We start from the raw sequence: 27,231 nt of genomic DNA, 5'->3' as shown, positions 1-27,231 counted from the left end.
AGCTCCAAAGATTTTTATTTTGCTTAGGAACACAAACACCAGTTATATTCCAGATAAATTGCATTTCGAGAAATAGCTGACAAAACAACTAACCAAAAAAAAATCAGAATAAGCTTAGCTATATTCAGCTAGCTTGCTGGCAAGAAGATTCAGAGGTTAGACCTGGTGTATGCTTCACTTTCCCATTTACTGTTTGAAGCCTAAAAGCCATTAACACTATCAATATGTTGCATGATGCCTTCTTGTCTTTCATTTTTCTTTCCCTTCTCAGTCCCCTGACATGAGAATGGTATAAGAGAACAAAAGAAAACAAAACAAAACATAAACAAACAAACAAAAAACCAAAACCTCCACCAGAGACTATCAGGCAATATCATGTTAAAGCGCTGCTTGAGTCATGGGAGAGTTAAGGGCAGTCATTAGAATCTACCTTATCTATAATCGAGGGTAATGTCACTTTAAGACATGTGAGACTTTAGAGAGGAGGGGTGTATTGAAACAGACTCCCGCTACTTACGGAGGTATAGCAGCCCTGCTCCTACATTTCACTGCCTAACTCTGTCCTGAATGTACTGGAGTAGGGATGGTCTGTCCGTGGCTATAAACTGCTTCTCATCAGGAAACTACATTAGCTCACCATCACTTCAAAGGTCTCGTCAGACAGAGGTGACGCCAGGAGATGATTTAAAGGTGAACATGACAAGGTTTCCACCCCTCAAACCTTGGTTCCTTTTCTGACAATACAGTGAACGAGCCCAACGTCTTCACAACTGTGGAAACAGGACTGGAAGAGAAAAGCTTGCCTTTTTTTCTTTTCTTTTGTTTTTTTTTTTTTTCAATTCTTAATAAAGAATTGCTGGGAAGCATTCTCTTTGAAAAATCTCAGAACTGTGGCACAGATGGATTTTAAAAAGTGTTAGCTCTTTCCAATGAGCACTAGGAGGGTTCCCTGCTCTTGGCTGGATTTTTCAGGTAAGAAAGCCTCTGTAAGATTTAAGATTCAGAAAGCTGATTTGCAACATATTCAGAGAAGTATGCAAGACTCGATGCATTATTTGGGAGGGGGGAACACTGCCACAGAGCAGAGCTCTGTCTGGGAGCAGCCAAGAGAAGAGATGCGGGAGCTTGGGAAGTAATGCTGAGAATTACAGAAAGTTAACTGGGGGGACAAGAAAGAAAGAAGGAAAGAAGGGAAGGAAGGAAGGAAGGAAGGAAGGAAGGAAGGAAGGAAGGAAGGAAGGAAGGAAGGAAGGAAGAAAGGAAGGAAGGAAGGAAGGAAGGAAGGAAGGAAGGAAGGAAGGAAGAGGGAAGCCCTGTAATTGTCAAGTCACAGCATGTTGTGTGTGCTCAGCTGTGTGTGGGTTAAATGAGCAGGAGAAGGAGTCTCTAAAGAATCGTTAAGTTTGATGATGGTTAGATTTTTTTCCCCCTGAGTTAAATTTCCAGTGCATTTTAACAGTGATGGTTGAATAGCAAACGCATATCGGGTCACCTCTGTTTTGTCTCTCTGTAATTTGCAGGCTATTCAGAAAGGTTCTAAAATGCATTCATTTGGGGATTCACAGGAGGGGAGTTGCTGTTTTACCTCTGCTGATGAGAGTGCATCTATGCTATCCTGCTAGCTCTGAAACCAAGGAGACAAAGCATGTGGTATACAAAAGTAAACAGTGGGCCACCAAACTAGAAACTAATTAGAAAGTGACTGGTCCATCTGAGCCACTGCCTGGGGCATGGATGGCTCCAAGCTGCTGAAAAGAATGTGTTCCCACTTTGCACTTAATTACAGTTGTCACGGTTATGTATTGTCATCCTCAAAGCCCTTCTCAAACACTCCATCTCTCTGAAACCTGCAAATTACCCAGAATTATGCACATGCATATATATGTGTGTGCATAATGTTTATTTTTGCTGACTATCACTGGCTTTGAAAGAGTATCAATTTCCACAGATAAGGAAGCCATCCTGGGAGGTCACAAGCAGGTTTTCAGTGCATAGTGGAAATTCTTGAAGGGTGTCATTTGACAGAGGAAAGGTGCACAACCTTGATTGCACAGCCCCTCTCTGAGACCTCAGAGAGGAAAGGCTGTCATTAACCGAATTCTTATATAGGGGATGCTTCCTATGACTGGCTGACTAAGGACGATGCTTCAAGTTTGATTAATTTGGCAATATGAAATGCAGCATAAGGTGTTGTTTGGGAAATTGGACAATATGTAGCGCCATTGAGCTTCTGTAGCTCCTGAGATGCTCACAGGTGCAGATAAGACTGTCAAAGTTTCAGTGCCTGAGAAAAGGTATGTGCCCACATCAATACACACACCACCTGTATATACATATTCATCAGTGCTCCGGCAAATGCCACAATGGGATCTTAGGAGGCAAAGCAATACTGTAAATTATGGCTTGCTTGTAGGGTACATACACAGACCTTGCCTCTGAAACTCACTCTGGCTGAAGACATGGTGCCTTCTGAAATTCAAGTCTAGTCAGAAAGAGCCATCCTATCGGGAGATTACAACATGCCTCTGAGAAATGATTACTTAGTTTAGAAGACAGCATTGCGATTAAAAATTCATGACTGTAGAATAAAAAAAAAAAAAAAGAGCCCACTCTTTTCTTCCAGGCTTATGTCAGACTTGCAATGAAGTTAGAATGAGCAAGTCTATAGCTCCTGAATGCCTGGGAAAACTAGTTCACAGATCTTTGTGTAAAACTGAGTATCTCCATGGGCATGTAATGTTTGAGTCTGCCTAGTAAACAGTGACAAACTTTATTTTTGCATTTTGGGCAATCATTGGCCTCTAACAGAACTTAAGGGACATATTTATGAGCTTTTGGAAAAGGTCTTCAATTCTACTCCCCATCATGACCTCTACAGGAATGTTCCTTCTAGCCAGCCAAGTAGTAGCAAAAGAACAGGACGACATCTGAGCTGTCCCTTCCCTCCTCCGTGGACCATACCGCTCCCGGGGCTTGACGCCAGGGGTAACCTGTTCTCATCTGATGTTCTCTTTAGAGAATGGCAATGGTCTCTGCAATGTCCTGGGCCCTGTACTTGTGGATAAGTGCTTGTGCGATGCTGCTCTGCCATGGGTCACTCCAACACACCTTCCAGCAGCATCACCTGCACCGGCCAGGTAAGTGAGGGAGCAGCCTCTCCGGGAGGCTCCTCTAGCCTCACCAAGGTCTCTTCAACAGATGGCAGGATGCAAGTGACAGAAACTGCATCGTGTGGGCAGTTTGCCTTTGAATTCTAAGACATGTTGTGGGCTGGATGCTCTGGGGGAAGGGGAGTGTACCAAGAAAAAAAAAACCTGCCTCAGAGATATTTCTGTTTATTTCTCAGAAAAGGTGGGTTTCTCTAGAGGAGCAACCCGCCAACCCCCACCCTCTTCCACACACCTTGCTCAAGAGAATGATTTGGTTTTGGGCACTAGCAAACTATTCTACAAAAGGTGGGGGTAACTTTCAAAACTAGGGGATTGAGAGGAGACATGTATTCCCTGGGGCGAGTTTATACCTAGTGCAGATACAGTCATTTCAGACTATGTGGCTGAAGAGTCCACAGATGCGTTAATGACCAGACTAACTTTAGGAGTTGTCAATGAAAAAGAAAAGGAAACAGTGACTTACTATGTCGTGTCTGGTTTAATTTGCATCCTGTCTTCTCTCCCTTCCTTTCTTTACTTTTGGTTTCTCCAGTATGTTCGGTGCCCCCACCCTTTTTTCCTCCCTCTGTTGGCAGTTTCAGGAACAAGTTCGCTCTGGCATGATTTTTGAAATTTTCCTTTATTGATTTATTTTTCCTTTTAGTTCCTGGTGCAGTTTGCTTTCCTCGGCTTCTAACTCTCCCCTTCCCTCACTCTCCGATCTGGATTTGTCTTTCTTTGCCTCTTCAGCTTTCTCAATTCAAAGTCGCTCCGGGGTTTCGATTGTTTTTAAGCTTCCTGGTTGGTTCTCAGAACGGTTTCTTTCCGTTTTCTGTGTAGCTGTGTTTAGCCTTTGTGTCCTGTCCTTTCGCCGCACCCCCTACCTCAAAGTCCTTGGTAGTACCCTCTGATGGTGAAGCCCAACGTTCCGGGGGGACCAGTTGCACGCCCAAGTTCCCGCTCCTCGATTCGTGGGTGCTGCCGCCCCTCCCTCCAGGCCCCTCTCCATATCCTTCCCTGGCCTCCTGCCATCCACAGGGCTTCTCCGTGCGGCAGGTCCGTGGTCTGCATGCTGTCTTTTGTGGCTCCGCAACCTTGACTGTGATTCCCCTGCTCTTGTTTTGGCCTTCTCCAGCCCCTCTCCCGGTGTCTTTTGCTGCCTCCAGGGGCTCAGCTTCCAGTCTGGGGCAGACTGGATAGAGATGGGAGGGTGCATGCCAGCGCCCGCCTGCTGAGTCTGCAGCCCTTAGGTGCAGAGGAGGGCTGGGGGCGGAGGCCAGCTGTCCCCTGTCCCAGCCGCCTTCTTTTTTGTAAGTCGGGTCAGTGAGGGAGAGAGGGGGCGCTGGTGCCCCTGCGGGTGGGCATGGAAACCACTCTGCTGCCGCTCGCTGGTGCTGCTCGCCTGTTTTCTGTGTCCTGTGTGCAGCCCCTGGCACGGGAAGCGTCAGATTCCTGCCAGACGCTTCAGTGCCAACATGGAGGGAACACAAGCTTTGATTTGGGGATCCCTGAGCTACCTCCAATCACTTAATCGCCAATCTGTTCTGGCAAGAAAAGTCTTCGGCTTGTTGCATAGTCATACAAATAACCTGGGAAATGCGCCTTCTCTGTAATACTTAACAATGAGATAAAAGACCCATTAATCCGGACAGGGCTAAGCACCATGTTCAGGGTTAATTCATACTGTTATTTCAGTCTTTGCCTAAGTCAGTATAGTTTACCCCCTTTCCCCAAACAACAGAAGTAGAAGTTTAGAGGGGCTGGGTGACTAGCTTGAAGCCACCCAAAGAACGGTTGCCAATGGAGGTCATGTTCATGTGATTCTGTCACGGAGGGGGAAATACCCTGTAGTACATAACATGACTATACGAAGTAGCCTCTTTGAGAAGCATTAGATATAATTTATAACTTTAAGGTCATGTCAATATATGTACCCATTTAAGGGGTCAGCAAATTCTGGGAGTTTGCTGAAGCAAGTGGCAGGTGGTGAGGGCCAGGAACGAGTCAACATCTCTCTGTCACTTAACTATGGTGATATGACCTTGGATGAGTGACTTTTCATATTTGAACTAATTTACCTATCAGGAGATGGGGGAGGGGGAGGGGGAGGGGACAACTTCCTAGGAAATGGGAAATGCTATGTGCATTGTTGATTTCTCCTACAAATATCAGGCATAGCAGACTTTCTGTGTAAGGGGCTGCAACCTGTATCTTAGGGATGTTGATTGAGCTAAATTTTACAGTTCAAACTGCTAAATAAATCTACTTGGCCAGGACAAAAGCTTGTTGCTTTTGTTATTTTCCAACCATGAGACACATGACTAAGATATGCCAGCGATTACAACCTATCTTTATGCTGTGCATGTAGTCATTAACCAAAAACAAAAAGATGTCATATAATTTGCTGTGGACTCTCACATAGTGTGTGTCTATTTGCTTATGGGAGCTGGAGCTATTATGTGGAACAGACATTCATATCATCTTAGGTCTTATTAAAATACCATGATTTTTTAAAATTGAAAAAACAGATACAAGATTCTGACTGAAATTAAACTCATTACTCATGTTTCCCCTTATCTACCATAGAATTTGCTTATTACCAGCAAATACATATTGGAGCTATACCTTAAATGTTCCCAGGAACTATGTTGCCAACAAGTCCACCCTCAAATATTCACTCTTTGAGCCCTATACACCCTTACTGTAAAAAGGAGGAACTATAAATGCCTCTTCAAGATGCAGAGAGATTAAAATTATGTTGATTTCAAAGTCCAGTGGGTTTTGTAATGTGCTTATTCAACAACTTCCTTAGGATTTCCCCAATAGCTGCAGAGATTAAAATGGTCAATCTTGGCCCTAGCAATCTTCTAAATGATTTCAGTCACTCTTTAATGTGCTCTCCTGTTTTGGGTTTTAAGAGTAAAAAAAAAATGTTTCTTTTCTTCTTTTTTGCTCAGATAAGTGTTGTGTCATTTTCTTCTGTGAGTCTTAAATGGGCAGGGACGCTAATGAAATGTGTGTACAAACAAATAAGCAAACGACAAAAAGCAGGGCCAGTTATCTGTGGCAACCCACCCTTAAGTGAGCAAATACATAAATAAATAGCTGGATAAATGAGCAACAAAAGGGAAAACATAATCTCATTCTCTCAAATCGGTGCGAATAAGTGGCATGATGAGAAAAAATGAGACAGTAGCTGGCCCTGGCCTGGCTACATTTGCCTAAGCTTGAAAAATTGGTCCCTTCACAAGGCAGAACAGTGCACTTGGCATGCATGCCATGCATGTAGAAATGTGCAAAATGACAAATCGTTCACTAGGAGAGAGAGAGTGTGTGTGTGTGTGTGTGTGTGTGTGTGTGTGTGTGTGTGTGTGTGTGTGCGTGTGGCAGTGGGTGTGTGGAGGGGGTGCTCTACAGCCACCCTCACCTGCTTAGGAATGGTAGTCCCTCCCCCTCCAGTCAGCACCTCACAGGCAGCTCCCCAGTCCCCTCCACAGCAAGATTGATGGTGTTCAGATTGCAAGCAGGCAATTTCAGTCTCTCAAGAAATAATCCACTACGCTGACAGATGAGAGAAATTTGACGAGCCGTTCCCCTTGTTGAGACTGAGCCTCACCTGGATGGCACCAGCCAGCCAGGGCCTGTTAGGGGAAACGGTTAGAGATTTGGGCCAATTTCTGCTGTCATAACATGAAATTGGGACAGTGTTTTTGTAAGACCATGCATTTGTGATCTGTCTCCTCGGTGTAGTGGGTTTGCACACAAACAGAACGAGAATATGTTAACTAGAAATCTGACTGATTTTAATGTATTTGCCTGTAGGCCTTAAGTACTTTCTATTTTTCATATTTATAGTATTAGGAATGCACCATTTATTTTCACTTACTCACTAGTTAAGGGAGATTAAAACACTCAATCAAATGAAACTGAAATTTAAAATTACATAAGTGAGTAAAAATGTGCTATAGATTAACAGATTCACAGTTTCAATAATTGAATATTGGAATAGCTTTTATCTGGGGAATGATGTAGGAAGTTGCTATGACAACTTGAAAAACATTTGTGCCTCCCCCCTCTCCCCATACCAAACCTTTGGAAGGCTAGTTAATTTTTTAAAAGACGGGCTCCACAATGAAAGCTCGAATGTAGCATCTCTATTGTTTCCCATAATTACAACAGCCTAAGTTTCTCACACTCAACAGAGGGTGCATGGGAGACAAAGGACAAATGATCTGCCAATTGAGCCTTCTAACTGAAGATTATGCTTGCTCTTGGTATGGATAAGTGACTTAAATGACAATTTTAATGTTTACTTTATTTGAGGTATGTGGGTGAATGTGGGTGTGTGTGTGGGTTAGGGGTGTTTTTGAAACAATAGAATAGGAATCTTCTCAAAATTCTTTTGCAAGACACGAATCCCTGGGATTCTTTAGTAAAATAAAATCATATTCCTATGAATTACATGAGGCACAAGTTAGAAGTAAACAATGAATCATTTGTTCTTGAGTCAATGAGATTTCATTGACGTTGGAAATGATATATAAAAGCTTGCTCTGAATAGAATGTCTATATAATTTATACTTGACAAGATTTAAAATTGTATTAAGCAAACGATATACATTGGAAGTCCACATTTATAACTTTATTATGTAGTGAACATCACCATCCATTTTAACACGAGGATTTGAGGTAAATCGATAAAAATTTGTACATGCCTAGCATTAGTTTTTATTCTACCATTAAAAACTGCACTTTAGGAAACTACCTGAGGGATATATTTTAGATGGCAAGGTGCTTTTCAATAAAGAGTTGCTTTATAGGTTTAGTGTGTAAGAACTAGTGGGTACAACTGTGGTTGTATATTTTCCTTTTAGGAATGCCTACTAGAGCGAAGTTGCTAAGTGTAGTCGATTGGTGTTAGGATTGGAGCAGACAAGCTGTTATTTGGTGTAAGCTGGTGCTAGTGATAACGCATTGATCATCTGATCGATGGCAGTGACCTCTTCCAAGAGTCAGAGTACAGCTATGGACAGCACATAAAATCCTAAATACCAGGGCCAATGAGACATACAGATACATATTTCCTGTCACTGCCATGAGCTTGAAACAGAATGGTGACAAATGCCGTATAAATGGCTACCGACTTGAGCACAGGACTATGCCTTCATTTCATAGTTAAGGACAATGGGAATTACACTCCACTGCAAACTAAAGTATTTAGTACTGGCACAAACAAACATTAGTTGCCAATTGCTAATTTCTTAAACTTCATTGAAGAGGACGATGTGACCTCTCAACCTGATGAAATGCTGCAAAACATTTCAGTCTGGCAACCACTTTCCCACAGCTTTCGAGTGGGATCTCTTAAAGTGTGAAATGTGTGAGTATAGACAGGCACTTCCACCTCTAGATGCTTATTCCTAGGGGAAAAAAACTGGACAGGTGTGAAAAAAATGTATGGTGAGGTCTAGTCATTGCAGCCATGGTTCTAATGGCAAAACAGTTGCAGCTCCATCAAAATGGGATTGATAAAATAAATTATGGCACACATCTACCCAATGGGATTCAGTGTGGCCAGCACAAAGGATGAGTTATGTTTATGTGTGCGCATGTGGAAAAAAAAAAACCTCAGACATAGTGCTGAATGAAGGGAACAGGGAGCAGAGTACTATTTTAAAATAATTTGAAGAAATGCAAAAAAAATCAAAAGGTTACTGAAATCATTCATTCAGTTCTAGTACTTCAGTGAAATATGAATAAAATCCGCAAATAACTTATGGTTTAATTTCTAATTTGCATATATTTATACACTAAATGGGTTTTCCTCTGTATTTTCATGCCTGTATATGATAGTTTTGTTCACATTCTGCCTCCTCCTCCCATCCCTTGTTCTCCTTTCATGCCCATTTATCTTCTTCTTACTAATTAGTTTCCCTCTTCTTCATGTCCTTTTAAGGCTTATTTATTTTTAAATGGTGTGTATGCATGTGTCTGTGGGTGGGTATGTACCCAGGAGTGCAGGAGGAAACCAGAGGTGTTGTTGAGTGCCCTGCAGCTGGAGTTAAAGGTGGCTGTGAGCTACTCAGTGTGGATGCTGGGAAATAAACCCACGAGCTTTGTGATAAAAGTTAGCATTCTCGTAACAACTCAGCCACCTCTCCAGCCACATTATTTATGTCTTTATTATTTTTTTAAATGTATGTGTGAACCAATGAGTTTAATTAGGATTTCTTATAGGAATGTTGGGGGCTATTATTTACTGGAGCATGAACAACTTAACAGTGCAATACCACTAAAGAAAACTTTTCTCTCTCTCTCTGAAACTTATGGCTGTCTCTATACTTTTAGGAAGGGGTACGGTCTCTTGTGTTTCTCCCAGTCTATGATATCATGGTGATGGTCCTAATTTTATGTAAATTTCATGCAGGTAAACACATTTGCTGAGAGTTCAAGAGAGCTATAGTCATGGCTTAGGAGTTTTACTTGTTGTTTAGCTTTATTTTTAATTCATTGTGGTATGAGCACAGATTGCTTTTTAATGAAAGTCTTAAAAAATTAGCTCTAGAGTTTTAATGATTAAATTAGAAGTGAATAAAACACTATCTTTAAATAAGCAAAAGTGAAAGAGAGATGGATAAGAAACTAGGATGAGACTTCGTTTCTAAGAGCCTCATGTTAATTTAAGATGTGAGCCAGTATTACGCAAATTCTGATTCATAAAGGTCCTTATTAGAGAAATGGGGTTGAATGTTAAGAAAGCACTTGCTCTGTAATATATTCTTGTCTAGGAGATGCACACCATGAATGTAGGAAAGTTCTGGAAACAGTTGAGGATAAGAAACAATATTGTTTGTCTAAATTTTGCCAACATTCCTTTTTTTGTGGGGGAAGCATTGACAGTGTCCACTCCCATCATATAGATTGAGAAATGTGAGAGAAGAGAATTTTCAAATTTTATTTATCCTTTGTATCTCACTATTACTAAGGTGCTTGGCTGCAGTAGATGAACAGAGATACCTGCTAAATTATTCAATTTAAAAAATTGATGAAGGTCTTGGTAAAATTGTGAACATTTTGTTAGTTGTTATGATGTGTGTGTGTGAGTGTGTGTGTGTATGTGTGTGTATGTGTGTGTGTGTTTGGATATTAAGCACAAGAACATTTAGGATTAATGTTCTTTGTATGTGTAATTATAATGCAGATACCATTCAAATGGATAGTGATAGAAACAGCAAATAATACATATATCATATATGTGTATAGGTATGGATGTCTTTGTATAGATATTTTAATGTTTGATGTTTGACAGCTATTTTGCTAAGCAGAATAACCTGAAGAGCTACTACTGTAAAATGTACTTAAAGATGGGGATATATAGAGATAGTATTTATAAATGTAGCCATATGTTAAATGCTTAAGAATTTTTATTTTAGACAATGAGTTACATTTTCTCCTTTTAGGTTTGGAAAAGTCTTATATGGATGAGCTTGGGGGCCTGAAGAGAAAGTTCCCTTTAGCAGGCAGAGAACAGCCTTTCAGTGTCTAAGTCTTTTGATTTCAAGAGAAAAAAAAATCACTTCATCTTTGTACCAAAGAGAACACCAGACAGGCAATTTCCCCTTTCTTTACCCCTTCTCTGGGGTAAAGAAAAGATGAATTATTTTTTTAAACAAGTTGTGTAAATGAATTGAATCCCCCAAAGATATCCTCAAAACACATGGAAAACTCTGTAAGCCCACTCTTTCTTCTCCCCTCTTGATGTTATGTAATAAGAGGCCCCCAAGTGAAAACAGAAATAGTGTTATAATGAACTGAAGAGTGAGTGTCCTGTCTGTTGTTTAAGACTTCCTTCATCTAGGAAAGATATCAAACCAAGTCTTATCCTAGATCCTACAAGGGCAGAAGACCCTGAGCCCCTCTGGTATGGTCACTGTTTTCATGGCATTACTAGTGTTTACCTCTACTACATCCTGACTAGACATTATCTTTTAGGATGCGTTGTACCATTCAATTCCAAATCAAGGCCATCTGAGTATACATATTCAGAGGGATTGTCTTGTTTCCCAGTTCTGTCGATAAAGAATGGACTGACTGAGTTACACATTTCTCAGAATTCCAGCTCCTAGATTTCAATAAAGCACCTATGTTGAAAGAAAGCATGCTCTAGCAATTAACCACACATCCTAGATTAGGGTCAGTAGTCCAAGCTCCCTACTAAATAAAGACTGAATAATTCTTCAGTAAATACTTGCTGCTCAACTGGGCTTTGTGTTACCTAAACAAGTCCCTTATATCTTCTAACACTCACATACTGTGGAAAAGGATAGTTCACACTTCAAGGAGGCAACCCATGTGTTCCATAAATAGTGATGTATGTTATAAGATAATGAATCTTTAAACTTACTCCAAGAACTGGTTTGTCCATTTTATCTATTCCATGTAGAAAGATTTCTTGCAAAAAATACCCCTTTCAAAGAGACATTGGCTCAATTTAAACTTTATAGACATTTCATAGATGAGAAAGGCAAAACCCCTAATAGTATCAGAAGTAATTGAAACAAATGGCATTCGGAGGGTTGGGGGGTATTAGGTGATGTCAGAAGCAGAGATAACTGAAGAATAGACACACATCTTGAGAAATGAACTTGTGCCAAGCTGCCTCTGAGCCGAGCCCAATGTACAAAGATTATTCAATATTTGAAAATGATCCTGGATCTTAACCTTTATGTGTACTTTCCTTATCATAAATATCATGTGAGGACTACAGATCTTGACTAAGAACGGCATCCTTCCTGTAAGCTGCAGTCTAGATTGTCTCTAGCTCCCATACTTTTTATTCCTAAAGAATTTATTACATATATTTATGCACATCAAGTAAAGAAAGGCAAGACCAATAGGTATAAGGTGGGGGGCATTGTAGGCACATTTGGCTTGGCTTGGTTTAAAATTGTGTTCACATTTGAGTCCTGCCTTGAGTTTTGCCCAACAGGCACAAACACTTGAATTTATGCTTTTTATATGCAGAGGAATTGTCATTACAGGGGCTCCAGTCAACTGAGAGTTTTTATATAATGAGGCCATTGTTCTAATCAGAGGTCTTATGTGAATCTCAGCTTAAAAATATAATTAATTTTTTTTAAATTAAGGCTTGGGAGAAATGGTAATCGGTAAATGTAATAAAACTAAGAGAAGCTTCCAGAAGTACTTGTGATGCCCACATAAAACTCTTAATTTAATATTTTATTAAAGTTCTCAGAATCTAGTTTGCAACCGACTAGTATGTCATAAATATATCTCAGAAGCCAATACCATTTCTTTTTCAGTGTTGTTTCTTAAACAAGTGCATTTATTTCATGCAAGAGTAAAGGCAGCTTATTAGGAAGCCCCTGATGTCATCATCCTTCGCAAATGACAAATAACTGAGGTTCTTGAGCATGCTCAATTTAGTATTCTTGTAGGAACCCTGCCTGCAAGCTCTTAGAAATGCTGAGAAGTTCCTGCATACAGATAATTATAACTCTTCCCAATTGAGAAAAGGCAATTTGTTATCAGTGTATCGTGAGTGTTGTTTTAGTTGTTAGTGATTTTCAATTGCTTTGGTCTAGTTTTTAATTATAAGTCACTGTTGGTTTAGTTTTCTCATTATCAATTAGTTTGCTATGTGCTGTTCCGTTAACCCTATAGTGTGACTGATGCATAGTGGTTTATCCTGTACCTCAAATTGCTGAAGAAGACTAGCCATTAAACCAGTCCTGAATTACAGTTCAAAGGTGGTTGTTCTGAGGTTGGACTGGTAGAAAGTTGGCCTAGCATACACAAAATCCTGGGGTTTATCCCCAGCACCCCATAAAGTGTGGAGGTACATACCTGTAACCACAGTGTCGGTTGGAAGCTCAAAGCCACCCTAAGCTATTTAGGAAGACTGAGGGCAACCTAAGTTACATCAGGCTCTGGAGAAAAGCAGGGTGGTGGTAGTGGTGGTCATGATAATTTAGATTCTAATTGCTAAAATGTGCACATCTTATCACTCTACATGCATTCATTCCTTGTATAGTGACAGTGTGTAGACACTTACTGTGGACTTCTGCACATGTGTTCTCATGCTACTTCTATGTCCACAGAGCTAAAGCATTGCTCTATAAGAACCTGTTAATAGGTTCATCTTGTTTCACATAAACAGAGTTTCATACAGGCTTCTTGCCAGGAACTTATCTCCCAGGAATCTTTCTATTAGGAAGGTGTAATAGGTGGGAACTGGATATTTCTCTTCGTCACTGAGCTATGGCAATGAAAGTTTGAAGACCACTTTTGTCAAGACAATTGTGTGACTGGAGATTAGTGTTCATAGGAGTTCAAATCAAAAATAATAAGTTGCCACAGTGAAAGCTCAGGCAGCCCTTTTATGAAGCAAAATGATGCAAGGCAGAAGAATGCTGTTTCTGGAAGCTTCTGAAATACTGTTCCATCAACTTGGTTGCTCCTTGCATTTCATATGCCAAGAATTCAAAACTGTCACATCCCAGAAATGTACTCCATAATTGAGGTCACTGGCTGAACATTTGTTGGGTGACACTTTTGACAGTTGCTTCCAGAGTTCACAAAAAGATCGAGTTGAATTCATGGCTTGTGGGTTACCAATCTCCAGTCTTCTATCAGGCCTACAAGATCAATAAGTGTTCACTGTCTACACTCTCTTCCTTGATGTCCTCTGACCCTTGGGGCAGGCAGAGCTCTACAGATGTCCTATGTAGGGCCAAGCTGTCACAGTTCCTTGTTTTTAGGACGTGGTACTCCTTTCCTGTGCTTCCATATGGCATATGATCTACTGTCTCCTCCAGTTACGTTTTTAACTGGATTCCAATATAGTAGGTTTCTATATAGCTTTTCACACACCCTTCACTTTGGTTAACTCATATCTCCTGTTCCATTTTACCCATCCCTCACCCCAACCTCCTGCTTAAACCTTTCTGCCTCAAAGATTCCTATCTACTTTTATGTTACCTATAATCTACTATCCACACCCTCCTAAAACATCCCCTCTCCATTTTACTTTTAACACAGCATACATTTAATACATGATATTCATCAAATGTCACTTGCCACCTACTGGTTGCAGTGATTTTTTTTTCGTGTTATACTAGAGATGACTTTTGTTTTTTGTTTTTGTTTTTGTTTTGTTTTGTTTTATTTTGTTTTAAGTAAAGACTACACAACATAAGCTTCTATGTTCTGAGAGGTAGGAAATGCTGGTCATGCTGGAAACCATGTTTACACACACTGAGGGCAACTGAATATTTGCTGATGAACAAACGTGGATCCTAAGCATGAGTCTTCACAATAACCTTGTAGAGCAGGATATCCTTTCATTTTATAAAGTAGATAATAAGATTATTGATTTAGTTAAGACCCCTCTAGTGTGGGGCATGGCTTGAGATGACACACTAGGGATTCTTCCCAGTGTCTGAGTAGCACCTCCATTTACTGTATACAGAGTTCAGTGTGGCCTGATTTTTTTCTCTACCACAGTTTCCCTGCAACACAGCCCTATATGTTGTCTAGCATCATTCTCATTGTTCCACACAGCAGCAAAATGTGCAAAAGCATGCCAAATGTTAGAAGAAATGTTGGGACTCTTAGTCATGTCGTGCTTGCACCTTAGCCATGTGCTGCTAGGAATACCAGCAAGGTAGTCTCAACTAACAGAAATTAGAAAACTAATTTCCATGCAAGGGCCATAGTTTTCTATCAGCTAAGCACCTTGCTTGTTGAGAACTTGTACTTAGTCTCTGTAAGGCAGTGCTATTGAGGAATGCCTTTGTCTTCATTTTGCAGGACAAAGAGGCAAAGCAGGGCACATGTGTTCTGTTGTTTCTTTGCTTGGTGAGCAGTAACTCATTTGCAAGTACTTTTTTCAGGGCTATTGTTTGCCAGTAGACCCTGGAGACTCTTCTGAACTACACACAAGGAAGCAGCAGCAGAGGAGAAATGGCCTTAGTGGAAATTTTCCTGTAATACTCAAAATGAAGCTGTAAATCATTCACACTGGGAAGAATTCTCCCCAACTACAATCTAACTTTTCTGATAAGAATTTTTTGGCATTTATCATGTTGAGACTTTATAAATTATGGAGACTATTGTAAAGTGGGCTGACCTTTCTGGTAAGTGATTTGATCATTTGCAGTTGTGCCTTTTTGCTAAAATATTGAATTTTTTCTGTCTTTCAATAAAACATGCTAGGCCCACAGCTCAGTAACATGTTAGGGGGAAATTGCTTGTGGAATCAGACAGGAAATCTTCCTTTCCAATCCCAGTCATCATCACAGACATATTTTCCTACCTGAAAATATCCCCAATGGCCAGTGATAGCACTGCATTCTTAGCAGCAGGCAGCTAGCTTATTCTTCCTAGGAAGGTAGCATTGGAGGCACGATTGATCAATCACAGAGAGTTTTACATTGGACTTAGATTGTATCTCAGAATCACCAAGTAACTAAAAATGACAGCAATGATTTAAAACAAAACAAAAGATAAACAAAAACAAAAACAAAAAAACCCCACAGCAACCACCCCTAGAACAGTCATTACCCAGCAGCCTCTTTATAACATATGTTGTATTATAGGCTTGCCTATTTAGCTGTAAGATGAAACACATTGGATCTTCCTGGTCTAAACTGTTCCTTTATGTACCTCACATGTCCCTTCAATGTGGGCCATGTTATTTATGTAAAATTCATTATTTAGGGGTTGGAGAGAATGCTCAATGGTTAAGAGCATTTGCTGAGGTCTATTCTCAGAGCCCAGATGGAGGCACACAACTTCTGTCATTCCAGTTCCAGGAGTCCATGCCCTCTCTGGCCTCTGCACATACTGCATGCGTGTAAATGGCACAGAGATGTACACTATGAAAACATCTGGACGTGTAAAATAAAATGATAAAAAATAAATAAAAATAACAAATTGAATGATCAAAGAAGTTGGTATATACTTAGTACTTAGAACAGATCCTGGAATAGGTTAGACACCCAGCATCTTCCTGTATCTTTAGAAATTAGAGAGTCAACTTTGCTTTGTAGGACTTGATTTTACCCTGTTAATTATTTTTGAAGTAAGAAGTGGGTTGGGCTGGAACAGCATGGTGTACTAAACAACCCAAAAGTTCATATCCTGCTTCTATTGTTACTATACTTATTTGCTCTAAGTATGGGTAAGTGAGACTAATGTTTCCTGTTTAAAGCATCACATGGGGATGTTTATAATATCCCAGCTTTCAGACTTGGGCAGGGACCTAGTGAAGATGAGTGTTGTGTATCTTCTTGAGAGTAAGTGCTTAGTATATGGCATCTTGCTATACTACTAGATAACTATATCAATGTCAGAAAAAATGAGGTAGATGAGATAATTAACAATGACATCAATAAGTACACTTAATATTTTATCATGTAATGAAGATACACATATAAGTTTTATACCTTGGTCTTTATTAATCACAATCATATCTGAGTCTTTGGACAATAAAATCTATGTATACAGCCCAACAAATAATAGAGATTTTATGGTTAATCTGTCCTCTGCAATACTCAATAGTTAGCCATGAGTTCTAAGTCAATACGAACAGGTCAATATCTCTAGTGCTCTTCTTCTAACAATGTTCTGTATATGTAATTACTTACAAAAGATATCTAGTCAAGTTTGTTAGTACCTGTGTATGCCAGCCAAGATGGAAGGTTAGTTAATTAATAACCCATAAAAGGCAAGGTCTCTAAAAGTTAATACTGATGTTACTCTCAGAAGATAACCAACTCTATGATAGTTGGACTAAAGCAGACACTAGTCACACAAAATCTTATATCACAGATCTATGCTTCGCAGTGTCACTTTTTCTTTTTTATTAACTTTAATTATCTTGGGGGCATTGGGAACTGAGCTCGGAGACTTGCCAATGCTAAACCTGTGCTCTCTTACTGAGCCCCTTTCTTTTGGCTGAGTTGTTCTTAAAATAATCTGTTGCCTATTTATCACAGAGCCCAGCTACTTAAGGAAGATAACCATAAATATGCTGATAAGCACAATGCTATCTAAATGACCATGGGATTCCTCTGAGGATAAAATTTGTGTTTTGAAGCTACACTCTTACATGTCTCCTTTATTTTCTGGTCCGAGTACAAAATATTACCTTTGTCTATTAAGAATTGCCTAAGTTCGGGCTGGGGAGATGACTCAGTTGCCAAAGTGCCTGCCATACAAGCATGAAGTAGACCTGAGTCAGGATGTCTAGACCCCATGTGAGAAACCAGCACATGGTTGTGAGCATCCATACTTCCAGTGCTTTGAAGGCAGATGTTAGCAGATCCCCAGAATGCACTGGTCAGAAGGCCTAGCCAACTGGTGAGCATTTGGTTCAGTGAGAGAGAGACCTTGTCTCAAAAGATAAGGTAGAAACCACAGAATGAGACACTTGACAATGACCTCTGGCCTCCAGGTATACATGCCCACAATGCACCTGTACCCATGCACACCCACACAACATGAATATATGCACATATGCATACACTTAGCTATGGTTGTGGTTCAGTTTGGTGATGTGTTTGTCTAACACACACAAAGTCCTGGATTGTCCTCAGCATTAATGGAACATAGATATGTATGCCTGTTGTCCTAGATATGGGGAGATGGGAGCAACAAGATCAATATTCAAGGTTATCCTTGCGTGCAGAGTGATCCTGAGGACAGCACAGGCTGTGTAAGACCCTGGTTCCAAAAATTTAAATGCCTAAGGTGTATGATGTCTAAAATTCTGAACCTTGTCAAAGAGGGAAAAAATAAAAGGAGGTATCAGTGGTCTGTTCCAAGAGTCTAGGGAATTTGAGCTTTCATGAGAGAATAGCCTGAATAGGCAAAACCATGGATTAAAGATATTTTAAGATGATGATAAATTTGCAATTAATGTCTCAGAGTCTCTTAATAACTGTATCCAACAGTCATCAGATGTGTACCGAAGGGGTCAAAAGCATTATCAAGCTTTCTTGAGTCCTTCTGGAAGCTTTATTATCTTCTTTTTACTGTCCTCATTAACATACTTCACAAATGCTGTTAAGGGTTTCTGGCAGGCAAAGCATCTGAGTAATTTTACAGTAGTGTAAAGGATTTATTAATTATAATCTTTTCACGAGTCTATTTATTTTCAATTGTGACATTAATAGGTTGCCAAAACAAACCAGAGTTAATTGCATTTAATTAAACTGTTGAAAACAAGTAAGGGTAGTTTATTATTGTTGTAAGTAGAAAGTGTTATTGATGTACTTGTTTGTGTGAGTAAGGTCTAGTGTGAAGTTCTTTCTGCTGCCTATCCTGCAATTCATCAAGGAAAAGCAATATCAAGAAGCTAATTCAAGGATGTTATCATCATGATAGAACCTTGGGACATAAGGGCTTCCTACACTATTTAAAACATTGAATGTTGCCTTAGGTGGTAAAGGGTGTGTGTGTGTGTGTGTGTGTGTGTGTGTGTGTTCCATCAAGGCAGAATCACTATCTTCCTGCTATGGACCCTGGAAGCAGTCACGTCACCTATCTTTCCTTTATTGCCTTGTATTGATGGGAATAAATGGCTAAGGGCTGCGCAAAGTCCTCCCCTGCTTCAAATACAAGCAGAAGAGGTAGAGTGGGCTGTTCCAAGAGGAAACAATGGGATGAGAGGACCAGAAAATACTTCCTGACAAAGTTAACAGCACTTTCTTTGTTATTTTGGTCAGGATGAAGAACCAAAGTTGAAGGAGAACAAGCAGATTGGAAGAAAGGAGCTTCCTCACTTCAGAGCAGTGCATGCAAATGTTTTCAAGGATGTGTGTGTGTGTGTGTGTGTGTGTGTGTGTGTGTGTGTGTGTGTGTGAGTGTGTGTGTGCAGAGTAAAGGCTGGTTTTGGAAGGAAAAGGGTGACTTAGCACTCCTTCCGTTGGCTATCCCTAAAATTTACATGAATTCCAAATGCAAATTTTTGCTAATCATTTGTAGTATGGCTGGTATTATATGCCAAGCATTCCAAATCATTTCCTTAACCTGCATATTCACCCCATGAGGCATTCACTCTCTTCTATCTATGAGTCAGGGTCATAGGGCTCACAGGAGCTAAACACCTTTGCCCTTAAGGGCAGACTAGTAAGTAGAAAAGCAAAATATGAAGCAGGAGCTTCAAATGGCTTCAGATGGCCCACTTGCCGCAGTGGAAGTATGGAAACTGTGTCTCTGGCAGCATGCTTAGTTTTAGCTGAGCTGGACAGCATTAAGGTGGAAACAAACAAATGGATGTCAGGCCAGGAAAGGGGATGCCAGAGTATTCAGTCTTATCAGCACAAGTGGCTTAAGCTCTTCCCTGCTGATGGGGCTGTTGGCTGAGGTTGGTTCTAAGTGGTTCTCCTGCCCTCCTCAATGGAGATAGAACTGTTGGCTGTGGCAGAGAAGAGTTTGGGAGGGTCCAACAGCAACAGGCTGCTGTTTGGAACTATCACAAGTCATTATTTTGTCCACAACTTTCTGTCAAGACCTGGTTGTATGGCTCAACCCAATGGCAGGTTTCTCCTATCTGTACAGTCCTGTTTACAATGACTCAGTTTGTTTTGATACTTGGATGAGTCTCAAGGAACTTCAGTAAAGAAGGCAAAAGGTAATGGAGAAAGGCATAATCTAGTTAGTGAATCCAGATCAACACCAAAACAGATATTCCTGGACCATTTGGGCTTTATTCTCATATAGCTGACTTTTAAGTAAGCGTCGTGGTGGTCCACCTTCCCCTTGGTGTGAATGTGAGGAAAGACTTGAAAAAGCCATGTGTTTTCCTGTGCTTCAGTCTCTTGCATTTCTTTTCTATCACAGATATGTGAGGCTTTTAGTTGCTTACTTTTTTTTTTTGCTTCCTTCATCTTCCTCCTCATTGGCTAGAGTGTAGTCTGCAAACTGATGTCCAGTTGTAGGAAAATCTTGTATATGGGTCTGAAAGGTCAAAGCACTCACTACCACACCATCTAGAATGTTCCTGTTTGTTTTAGAGAAAATTGGGATAGGGTGTATTAGCAGGGAGGTATTTTTCTGTTCTCCTGGGTAATTTTTTTTAATTTAAATCTCCTTATTTTCATTTCTAGAACTGTGTTTTTTCCTGGTTGGCAGGCAGAGAATCAGCTATGGATCAAATGCACCCATGTGTCATGGATTAATGCATGCAAATGCTTTGATGACAGCAGGAGACAGAGGCTTGTAAGAGTGGATGCTGACTTGGGAAGAAAAAAAATTAATGAAGCTAGGAAAACGGCGATAGCAGAGAACATTGCAATTTTAGGTGCTAAATGACTTATTTTCAAACCCTAGGAGTATGGCAATACTATTCCTCGCCTCCTTCCTGTAACTAAATGTTCTCAGAATGCATGGTGACCTACACTGAAGGAAAGTTGTTGAGGGAAAGTCAGGCTTTTGGGAGAACTCTTATTTAACTAACAGAATTTTTCCTTATTACATTTAAAAAAAAAGAATTCAGTGCTCATGGGTAGATCAGAAAGAGCTGAAATTCACCACTGTTATGGCAAAGGAGGAAAATTAAAAATTAAAAACAGGAATACTAGTCCAGTCTGCCAACACTTCTATGTGTCACAAATGTCATTGCCAAGTGCCATTTCCCTGTGGATGGTTTAAGAAAACGACATTTGCTTGCCAGGTTTAGCTCGATGAAACGTGACTTTAATATCTGACCTATCTCCTCAGAGCAGAAGTCAGCAGAGGCAATTATTTTTGTCATGACTTTAAAAGCCTCTCTAGACTAGAATACCACACACACACACACACACACACACACACACACACACACACACACAACCTGCATCATATATTGTTAAGGTATTATAAAATTATATTTTAGTCAGGGACAAGATTACCCTAGCAACCATCTAGACTAAGCTTTCATTAGATCCCGTTTTTGCCTCAAATTATTCCCTGCCAAGTGACTGTCGATGCACTGATAGGGTCTCTGCCATGCTGTTTTGAGGTATGACGCTGAGACTTGGGATGCTTCCTTTGTCTGACCTAGAGAAGAGTTTTTAAGTCATGAAGCTGAGTTGCCTCTGGCCTGTTTCCACTCAGAGCTTTCTTTATCACAGTGAATGATAACCCCAACCTTCCTATTCCTTACACTAACACCTTAGCATCACTCAGCTCTGGGCTTTCTCCCAGATTTCATATTGACTTTACCAGTGGGGCTGCTATCCCAAATTCATGATCCATCTAGACTCTGGTCACATCTCTGCACCTTTCCAGCTGGTGACTATGTCCTGTAATGTAGATTGTTGCAGAAGCCCTTGGTAGCCTCTTACTTTCTTCTCTTTCCTGCAGCAGACATATAGTTGGACTTCATTTTGATTTGTCAGTCCACACTCTATCTGGGCTTCATAATTCTCTCAAGGAAAAAGAGAGCCACAGTTCTTACAATGATCCCACATGATACAAACCCATGACCCCATTATTACTGACAGCTTTCTTCCCCTTTGTTGATACTTCGTTCACCCACAAAGGCCTCCTTATTTTTCTTTAAAAGACAGATACACACCAGTGCCCATGAGCCTTTCTCTACCTGAAACACAGTCTTTCACATACCTATGTGATGTGCATCCTTACTCTCTATTCTGGTACCTCATATGGACTCTGTGGTCCTGTAGGACTCTTTATGGACTTTTGCTTTCTCCATCCTCCCAGGTCTGCAGATCCCCACTTCTTCCCATTTTTGTGGCAGAAGCACTTGCTGCTGTGAACTTAACTGTAACTCCCTTATGCTTATGTTTGTCTGTCTCCTCTAAAACATGAGCTACACAAGGGCCGTGGTTCTATTGTTTTGACACCTGATAAGCCATAGGCTGAAAAGTAAGTCCTTTATATATTTGTCAAGCATATCAAAGAAGAAATGAAATTTTAGCATTTCATCGTATGAAAACCTTTGCCTCTGTTTCTTATTAAATATATCTAACTAGTTCCACAAATTCATCCCCAAACCCTTGCCCTCAGCTCTTTGCAGAAAAAGAAATACGTTCCTATTTTTGTGGTTCTGCTTGAGAACTGGCATGCTATTGCTAGTCACAGGGGTGAGTGTAGGCTTTAGCCCAAGACCAAATGCTTGTGAGTGTGAGGTAACTGGCCCAGCGAGGATCAGTATGTGGAACATGTTCCTCAGCTGATTTTTATGACCTATGTGATACCAAGTCATCCCCACCTAGGGAGGGTCCATTTTTTTCCCTCAATTCTTTAAGAGAAATCCAAAAGAGGTTATAATAAACACAGAGAAATTCTAAAGAGAGAACTTTGATGCTACGAACGTTTTATTTTTTTTCTTCTAACATAATGGTGTCTACATAGCATGCTGCTTCTGTTGTGTGTTAAATAATGAGGACTGTGTATGCACGCCTTGCACACCATCCTTGCTATTAAATCTCTCGAGTAACCAAAAAGGATGGAGCCTTTCATTACCTTAATTTCCAGTTTCATACAAGGAATAAATGGCAGAGTTGGAGTTAAAACACAGTCTGACTCTTGTATCTCTTCCTTACTTCCATGTGGCATGCTGATCCCGTCTCTAGTGTGTACTGCTAACAGGGATGTGGCATACCGGTCTGATTCTAGTGTGTGTTGCTTACCACTTTGTGGCTTGTGTGTGTCATCTTTATGGAAGGTGATACACCATTCTCTTGGGATGCCATTCTTTTTTTTTTTTTTTTTTTTAGAAAAGACATTTTTATTAGGTATTTTTTCATTTACATTTCCAGTGCTATCCCACCCACCCACTCCCACTTCTTGGCCCTGGCGTTCCCCTGTACTGAGGCAGATAAAGTTTGCACGACCAATGGGCCTCCCTTTCCACTGATGGCCCACTAGGCCATCTTCTGCTACATATGCAGCTAGAGACACGAGCTCTGGGGGGTACTGGGTAGTTCATATTGTTGTTCCACCTATAGGGCTGCAGATCCCTTTAGCTCCTTGGTTACTTTCTCTAGCTCCTCCACTGGGGGCCCTGTGATCCATCCATTCTTAAGAAAAAAAACCACAAAAACAAAAACAGATTTCCTGGATCTCATACAGGGTACCTCTGAGACATGAAGAGTTCATCACCTTTTGGGATAGACTGGTTCAGTGTTTGATAGCTCAAAGTAGATCTGCTTTCTTTTCATTTAATCATAAAAAGCAAAACAAAACAAAAACAACTGATTAAAACAAAAAATTCTGAGGCCAAAACAAAACAAGCCACATAAACAAAACACAAATGGAGTTTATTTTGTGTTAGTCAACTCTTGGACTTGGGCCTGCCCTAGAGTGTTATTTGCACTTCATATCCATTGGCAAAGGGAACATCATTTTCTCCAATGGAGCGTCACTGGCTGGACCAACCTCTCTTTCACATTTACTTAAATTGAAGAAAATTGGAGCTAGGAAGATGAGGTGAGTTGAGTTTTAAGTTTGTGGGAGGTTAAACAGTCATGGTGTCTTCTAGAGAAGAGCCATTCAGAGATGGTGAGTCAATGGCTCTGTCTTGACTCTTCCCTGGGCCAGGCTAGCTGTCCATCATGTGATATGGGGCAACTGTGGATGAGTACAGCACTGTTGCTATGTTACCCTGACTTTTATTTAAACAGCAGAAATGTCCACATAGCTACATTGGTAACTGTGTTACCCTGCCAACTCCTATGGAGCTTTCCATTAGTGAAGACCCCCAGGTCTTTTTCACACATGCCACACAGACATCATGTCTCTTCCTGTTTCTGCTTTCACAGCTGGCTGTTTGGATCCAAGCGTGGACTCTGAGTTTGCTCCTGTTCCTCTCTATCTCATTAGGTTTCAACCTTCATCTCCTCTCATTAGAAACTGTCAAAAGTGTTAATACTCTTACAACCACTGAATTCTCAGCCTAATGGTTTTGAGTGAATAAAGAAATCTGTATTGTTAATAGTTAATACATTAATTCTTAAGCATGAATGGAGAATTTACCATGCTCAAAAACTGCTGTTGGCATGTGGGCATTTTGTCATTTTGTGGCAGGGTGGTGGGGGGTGGGAATGGAAGATACTTACTGTGATTGTCAGGTAAGTAAGAGGACCTGCATTTGGATCCATAGCACCCTTATGAAAAGGCAGGTACACTGCATGTCTATAACTCAGCCTTGGGAGGGAGGAGATAGGAAGGTCTTTGGGGTTTGCTAGCTAGCTAGTCTAGAAAATTATTCAGGTTAAAAGCACCTTGAGAAACTCTTTTAAAAATACAAGGTAGAAAGCAATTGAGGAAAGTATCTGTGATTGGCATCTGTATGTCACATAGTTATGCGAGTGTGCCTGTACATAACCTATGTGGGAGTACACACACACACACACACACACACATGCACAGGCATGTAGACAACAAACATGGAGAAGAACAGTTTCAAGCTGTTGCTTACACATGCGACCTTAGAGATGGGAATTCCAGGAAAAAAAAATGTCTTAAATGATGACATGAAATAACTCATTTCAGAATGAGGAAGTGCAATGAAAATACAATGTGAGCCACATATAACGAATTTCTAAAAACCACTTTGTTAAAGTTAAAAATATGCAATTAGAATATTATCTTTTATCCAACATATTCAAAATACTAGTTTTAATCTTTTCCCTGTGCCTGCTGATGCCAAGTTATTCTATATTTGACTGCTTAAAGCACTAGAAGTATGTTATCCCAGAGTTATAGAGAAGACAGGCTTAGCATCACTGTCTGTAGGCTTGCAATCCTTTGATTGCTGGTATTCTCTAACTGTGCTGGCCACATCACTGTGATCTCTACACCCATGCTGCCTCTTCATCTGCTGTCCATCAAGCCTCCCTTGTTCTCACTTGTAGGATACTTGTCTTTGGATTTAAGACTGTCTAATCCAGGATAAGCTCTTCCTCAAGATTTATAATCACTGTTTTTTGTTTTTTTTTCCTTCCTCTTTGCCCTGCAAGGTAATATTTACTCACTGTGTGAAGTTATAGTCATAGGTTCTTTCTATGTGTTAGAACTAGAGTCAGGAAACATGGATATATTGTAAGGATTTTTCAATCCATTAAAATGATCGTGCGTTTTGCCACTAACAATATAAAATTATTTCAGAGTTGTTTTACTTAACTTTTCTCTTCACAGGTGCTTGGTGTCTGGTCTTGTGCTGGCAATATGTTGGCCTGCAGACACTCAGGATTTACCATAAATTCTTGATCTGCATTTAGAGTTTATTGAAATCTGTAGTTGAACAAGACCTAGTCACACATTCAAATTATTCTACTTATATTGAAAAGGTTTCCTCTGTGGAAACTAAACATCAGTTTGAAAATTTAAATTAAGTAAATTCAGTAAGATTAAATGGCCATCTTGATGGTCCCCCTGGCCATGCTTCAAGTCTCTGAAAGCCATGTGATAAGAGCTTCAGGAGAACTAACTCTTCTATTTTCCATCAGGCAGACACCAAAGGCCCACTTTATTCATCTAATTAACATCTTCTCAGAATGTTAGCTTGATGATCTATAAGATGAAGAAATAAGAGAATCTAGTTTAAATGTCTAAAGGATGGATCTAACTAGAAATAAGATGGAGAGTGTTATTAATAATGTCCAACAGTAATGTCCTATCAGTAAAACAAGCTATAAAGATAAAATAAGTTTTGACCAGTCCACACTTACTTGTGTTCTAAGTCTTTCATCTTTTATACGGTACATTTTGCCCAAGAGCTTTTCTCAATGAGATACTGATTGTCTACTTTCAATAGCAACCCCAGACTGAAATCTACCCTGCTTAGAAACAGAAAGAATGCCCCCTCTTTAGAGAGGGGCCTCAGAGAGACCATGAATCAGCTCCTGCATAATGTGAATCGTATGAGCATGAGCTTAGCTTCAATACCAGATATAACTGCACCAGTAAAAATGACGCCACAGCTCCAGAGACAGTCAAGTTTCTACAGTCTTCTGGTGCTTTGATTGTGCAGTATCACTTGAGTGTTGAAATTGTTTCCTAGGATTGCTCAGATTTTTTTCTTTAAACTTTCAGTATTTCTTTCCCCCCAAAGATTTCTTATTTAAGAGTAGAAACTTGAAGGTCTCAGCTGGGAATATCTTAATACAATCGTTATTGGAGGAAGATAAATATTCAGTATGGACTAAGGCCTAGAATTATCCATATTGAGAGGCTGATGTGGAAGAAATTCCCTTGTGGGATGCCTGGTGACGAATTTTATGTCCCATCTGGATTCTCATTTCATTCCACAGATGTTTCTGTGGGATGCCGCGGTAATACCAGTAGGTGCTGGAAAAGATGAATAAAGGTCTTCTTTAACTCCAGAGCAGTCATGGAACTGTAGGCAATGCTCACAAATGAAAAGGGAGGTAGAGCAGGGAGGAGCCGGTGCTGAAGGTGTGAGGGATACAGAAGAATAACGATGTCGACCTGGAGGAGCCGGAAAAGCCTGCTTTGTGGAGGAGAGGGCAGAGGAACAGATCTGCAGGACAAATGAAAACAGTCATTTCCGCTTGCCAAGTTGTTTGTGGGCAGCAGACTAGTCATAACAACAGATAATAGCACACAATGGTCGGTAATGGAAAAGTGTGGAGAGTAAGGGGAGTGGGAAAGTCAGAAAGTTTTGTTTAAAAAAGTTAACATGACCAACTCACTGTGTAAACATCAATTCCCGAGCCCCCAGTAACAGAGCTATACTGCGTTACTCAGGAGGTTAGACTGCTGACTTCTGTCTTCTATTGTACTTCCCGTAGCTCCTGTTTTCATTTCTAATGTACATACTGCTTGAGACATATCCCATTGAGATAAGCCCAAGCCAGAATCGGAGGGATGTGATTCTTAGACTTAATCTCTAAATTATACCTATTTGAATCTTCTTATAGATTTTCCTTCTCAAGCCTGCGGGGCTTATTTACTTATTTATTCATTGGCCATGCTGGAATCTGAGTCTCAGTGTTTATATTTTCTCAGAGACCTCCTCATGTTTTATGTCTTAAGCCTTGGCCTCACGTCTTTGGGTCTTTCCGGATTGTTTGGGTTTAAGCTG

At 40.3% G+C, this 27,231-nt stretch overlaps 1 protein-coding gene across 2 annotated transcripts in view; it reads left to right on the top strand.

Moving 5' to 3' along the window:
- The first annotated feature begins 517 nt into the window (after window positions 1-517).
- Tafa1 (TAFA chemokine like family member 1) overlaps window positions 518-27,231 on the top strand; it is a 526,210-nt gene continuing 499,496 nt past the window's right edge. Inside the window, exons 1-2 of one of the 2 annotated variants that reach the window (XM_085840245.1) lie at window positions 518-972; window positions 3,017-3,137. In XM_085840245.1, the coding sequence (XP_085696371.1) occupies window positions 3,020-3,137 (118 nt within the window). In that variant the 5' untranslated portion in view covers window positions 518-972; window positions 3,017-3,019. Of the gene's footprint in view, window positions 973-1,821; window positions 2,295-3,016; window positions 3,138-27,231 lie in introns of those variants that run through there. The other variant, XM_085840246.1, reaches the window with a different exon arrangement.

The sequence above is a fragment of the Mus caroli genome, unplaced genomic scaffold, assembly GCF_978045245.1.
Source record: "Mus caroli unplaced genomic scaffold, Mus_caroli_1 scaffold_7, whole genome shotgun sequence".
Lineage (NCBI taxonomy): Eukaryota > Metazoa > Chordata > Mammalia > Rodentia > Muridae > Mus > Mus caroli.
This window is presented reverse-complemented; position numbering and strand designations above follow the sequence as displayed.